The 4614-nt window shown below is 40.7% G+C and overlaps 1 protein-coding gene across 1 annotated transcript; it reads right to left on the bottom strand.

Moving 5' to 3' along the window:
• Positions 1–2053: 2053 nt before the first annotated feature.
• On the bottom strand, positions 2054–3623 carry AGTR2 (angiotensin II receptor type 2). Its single transcript, XM_077775179.1, has one exon. It carries the CDS (start codon positions 3620–3622, stop codon positions 2534–2536), a length of 1089 nt encoding a protein of 362 aa, XP_077631305.1. The 5' UTR covers position 3623; the 3' UTR covers positions 2054–2533.
• Between the last annotated feature and the right edge of the window lie 991 nt (positions 3624–4614).

Below are 4614 nucleotides of genomic sequence, written 5' to 3'. Positions count from 1 at the left end.
GGGGGGTGTGTGTGGGTTGTATTATAATTAGTATAATAAATATTATTGTGGTAAAGGAATTGACATGAGCCGAATGATAAAAGCTGAGTAGTGTTCATCAACTGAATGAGAGATGCTGGGGGTGGGAATGATTGGAGGGGTGCTCAGGACAACAGAGCTGTGTGAACGAAAGCAGAGAGGCATGAAAGAACATTAGGCCTTAAAAAAGCAGTAAGTCCCTTTGTGATGCTTGAACATAGAGTTCAAGCTCTCTCCCTGTCAAAAACACACACACACACAAGGGCATCTGGGTGGGTCAGTTGGCTGAGCATCCAACTTTGTTTGGGTCAGGTCATGATCTCAAGGTTCATGGGTTCGGGCCCTGCATCAGACTCTGTGCTGACAATGCAGAGCCTGCTTGGGATGCTCTCTCTTTCTGCCACCCCCCACTCTCTCTCTGTCTCTCTCAAGGTGAATAAAGAGACAGCAAAGAGAGAAAAANCAGTCCCTTATGGTCTTGACTATAGACAATCTGGACTTTCTTTCCCTAATTAATAAGAAATTACAGTTGAAGACTCAAGAGAGAGAGACTTAGAAGAGTACATGAAGGAGGACTGGTGAGGGCTGAAACTATAAAGTATCAGTGAGGATTGTAAGGAGGATACAGGTACAAGAGAAGTTTAAGATTCTATACTTGGAAGTACTCAAAATAAAAAAAAGTGGGACGCCTGGGTGGCTCAGTTCGTTAAGTGTCTGACTCTTGATCTAGGCTCAGATCACTATCTCACGGTTCATGAGTTTGAGCCCCATGTCGGACTCCAAGCTGACAGCACGGGAGCCTGCTTGGGATTCTCTCTCTTTCCCTCTCCCTGCCCCACCCCCTCAAAATAAATAAATAAACGTTAAATAGGTAAATAAATTAAAAAATTAAAAAAGGAGGTACACATGATCTTCCAATTCAAGGTTTTATTTATATGCAATGTATTACAAAATTATTTAAAATATGAAGTCAGACTTGGTTACACATTTAGCTATTTGTTTCATTGATAATAATAGATTACATGACATAAGGAATTTCCCAGAAAGTGGGGTGAGAGAATACTTTAATCTATAGCCCTGGAGCCAGGCAGAAACCCTAAGTCTTTGAAACTTTTATTTCTACCTTACAGGTCAGCATTGGCCTAAGAAGGTCCTAGATAACCTGGTATAATATGGGGCTGGTGCAGAATGAAGTTGTCTAACTTCTAAGTAAACTCTGTAACTGAGTCAGTTCCAGGCAGTCCTGACAGGAGTTCTAATAATGTGGAAAAAGAGATCTAGGGACCAGTGATTGACTGGAGAGAGTGCCATAGAATCCTATAACATCTGGAAGAAACAGAATCCACTGGTATAGGTTACAACTGCTTACGGTCTCTACTTTCAAAGGCACATTGCACTGCCCTGACAGGGAGGTTTTGTGTGTGTGTGTGTGTGTGTGTGTGTGTGTGTGTGTGTGTGACACCAAAGTTGTCATTTGCTGGACCTCTTTGTCTCCCTGGGTATCACAACTCCATCCTGGCATAAACTTCTCCTAGCCAGTTAAAGGTTTCTTACAAATTAAAGAGTTAAAGAAGCCATGCAGATATTTTGGGAAGCAACCCAGTACAAAAGCATCAATGATAAAAGTCAAGTCAACTTCCTATATATCAAAGCACCAAAAGGTCAAGGATGTAAAAAGTGACCTTTACATTTTATAACACTACACAGTGTTTAGTTGTTGGTTTGAAAAAAAAATTATCAGAGGACATGGAAATCTTCAAACAATATTTAAAATGGATAGAAGTTTCTTTTAAAAAAGTATTTATTCAGAGTTTAGTGCACACTCAAATATTTGTTAATCTCAAATCTATGTTATTTCTATGTTATGATACGTTTTGCTTCCTATAACTGTAAAGATAGGATACACATAGGAGTACAGGTGATCTAATCTATATTCCTAGCCCTACTCAATATGTAGGTGTAGTTATATCTTAAATATAAACCTATGCTCAAGTAAAATGTAAAAGGTGATTACTTATAGTATTTTTTAAANCAATCTACTGGAGTATATACTTCACTTAGAGATGCCTGCGTTTCAAGCTGGTAAATAACGCAAGCAGTTAAAAATCTGGCTTTGGTTCAAGAAGGAAGCCTAATGAAAGTGGAGATAAAAACCAATAATAATTTTCTAAGAAAAAAAAAAAAACTTCAGCATTTGTCAAGGAGAAATCTGACACCCCAAATCACCATTCACAACTTGTTACTAATTATAACTTGAGATAAACCCTCAGTTCCTTCTAGGTTATAGATCTGTCTTGCCACGGACAGCCTCATACCGATAGACTGAAGGAAACGGGCAATTCCTGAAGGTCACTGGATCGAACCTCCCGGTTACATTTGGTTTCCTGCTCTGCAACAGTGAGACAAGAATCCATACAGGGGAAAATTGATTCTTTCGCTCGAGCCATTCAAAAGACAATTCAAGGGCACCTCAAACCAAGTGGCCATGCTGTCAACGTGCGTTCCGCTCTCCCAGTTAAGACACAAAGGTCTCCATCTCTCTAAGGGAACTGCTTTTTCGGCACGACACACTCTCCCGCTTGCCTTGGAGCCAAGTAATCGGAACCCTAAACACACGGCGGAGCTTCTGCTGGAACCGGTTACCGACAAAACAATACAAAAAGGGATTAATGCAGCTGTTGGTGAATCCCAGGAGGATGGCAAAAGGAAGTGCCAGGTCAATGACTGCTATAACTTCACAGCTATTAATGACACCCATCCAGGCCAGAGCGTCCAGGAAGGTCAGGACGTGGAAGGGAAGCCAACAAATGATGAACGCCAGAACGACGGCAGCCGCCATCTTTAGGACTTGGTCACGAGTTATTCTGTTCTTCCCGTAGCTATTGGTCTTCAGCAAGTGCTTTCGGATGCCGAAATAGCACGTCGCTATGAATATTAAAGGGATAATAAAGCCAAGGATATTTTTCATTAAGGCAATGCCAGCTGACCATTGCGCGTATTTCTCAGGTGGGAAAGCCATAATGCAAGCATTCACTCCCAAATACTCAATGGTTCGGACGTCTCGGAAATAAAATGTCGGCATTGAGGACAGACAGGCCATACACCACACCAGGGGGACTATATAGGACGCTTGCCAGGGGTTCCTTCTCTGAGACAGAAAGGGGTAGATAACAGATTGGTACCTATCGACACTCATGCAGGTGATGAAAAAAATGCTCGCAAACATGTTCAGGGTCAGGAAGGAACCGAAAACTTTGCACATCACGGGACCAAAGAGCCAGTCGTATCTATAAGAATAGTAGGTTGCCCAGAGAGGCAGAGTAGCCAAAAGCAGCAAGTCAGCCACCGCCAGGTTGAAGATGTAAATGCTGGACACCTTTTTAGGGCCCTTCTGACAACAAAACAGCGTAACCACAATAGTATTGACAAGAAATCCGACCACAAAAATGATATAGTAGAGAACAGGGATTGCGTCTAAATGCTTATCTGCTGGTTTAGGGGAGCAGTTGAAGGTAGACTGGTTGCCGACGATGCTCACGAGTCCGAAGTGAAGACTGTTGGTAATGTTTTTGCTGACGGCGGCAAGGGTGAAGTTGCCCTTCATACTGAAAGATTGGCAGCTCCTAATTCTTATGCCTTCTGCGAAGATAAGAAAAAAAAAAAAAAGGAACTCTCAGAACACATACCGAGTTCAGGACATCATTAAGTCATTAGCAGTCTGTAAGTTTCTTGAAAGCAAAAAAGAAGTGGGAACTAAGAACGGATTTCGCTTCTTGAAGAAGAAAGGAGAATTTCCTTGACAGGACCAAACAGTTAAGACATTTCAGCATCAGGGACCGAAAATTCTGAACAGAACCCTATCTTGCCCATCCTTTCCATCATATTTTTAAGAGGCAGAAAGAAAACCAACAGTTCAAGAGGCTCGCCAGGGAAGAAATATGGGAAACAAAGAAGGAGGACCCAAGAAATAAGAAAAGTTAATATTTCAAAAACATTTGAGCACCTATCTCAGCCTGTGATACTTTCTAGAAACCACTCTGCTGCCCGCTATTGCATAGAGAAGTGCCTGATTCAAGTAACTAATTATGTACAAATCATTACAGCTATGGAAAATGTAAGTAACATAAGCTATGGAAAAAATAAGTAAGTGTACAAAAAACTGAAAACAAGAATATGCAAAAGGAACATACTGAGCTGGGGGGTTATGGTTGGTTTTTCCTAAGGAAAAATAACTCCTTTGCTTCCGCTTTTCCTTTGTTTTCACAATAATCATATAATTAAGAGGAAATTATAGAACATGCACCTATTTCTAACAGCCCCCGTTCGCATTTTAATAGACACTATTAGTTTCTGATACAGACATTTAATCCATTTAAAAGGAGATCTATTTTCTTCTTCCATCAGGAAAAGAACAAGGAAAAAAAAANCTGATTTAGGGTCAAGTCGAAACAGTTTTGATTGCTTAATGACATAGGAATTGAACATCAATGATGAATCATGAGATACTTGTATCATTTTTCCTGTGCTAGTATTTCAGTTTTAACACAGCAAAATAATGACAGTGCTACATGGCTCTCAAATGTTATAATCAACGCT

This window comes from Crocuta crocuta, unplaced genomic scaffold (assembly GCF_008692635.1).
Source record: "Crocuta crocuta isolate KB4526 unplaced genomic scaffold, BGI_CrCroc_1.0 scaffold531, whole genome shotgun sequence".
In the NCBI taxonomy this organism is placed as follows: Eukaryota; Metazoa; Chordata; class Mammalia; order Carnivora; family Hyaenidae; genus Crocuta; species Crocuta crocuta.
This window is presented reverse-complemented; position numbering and strand designations above follow the sequence as displayed.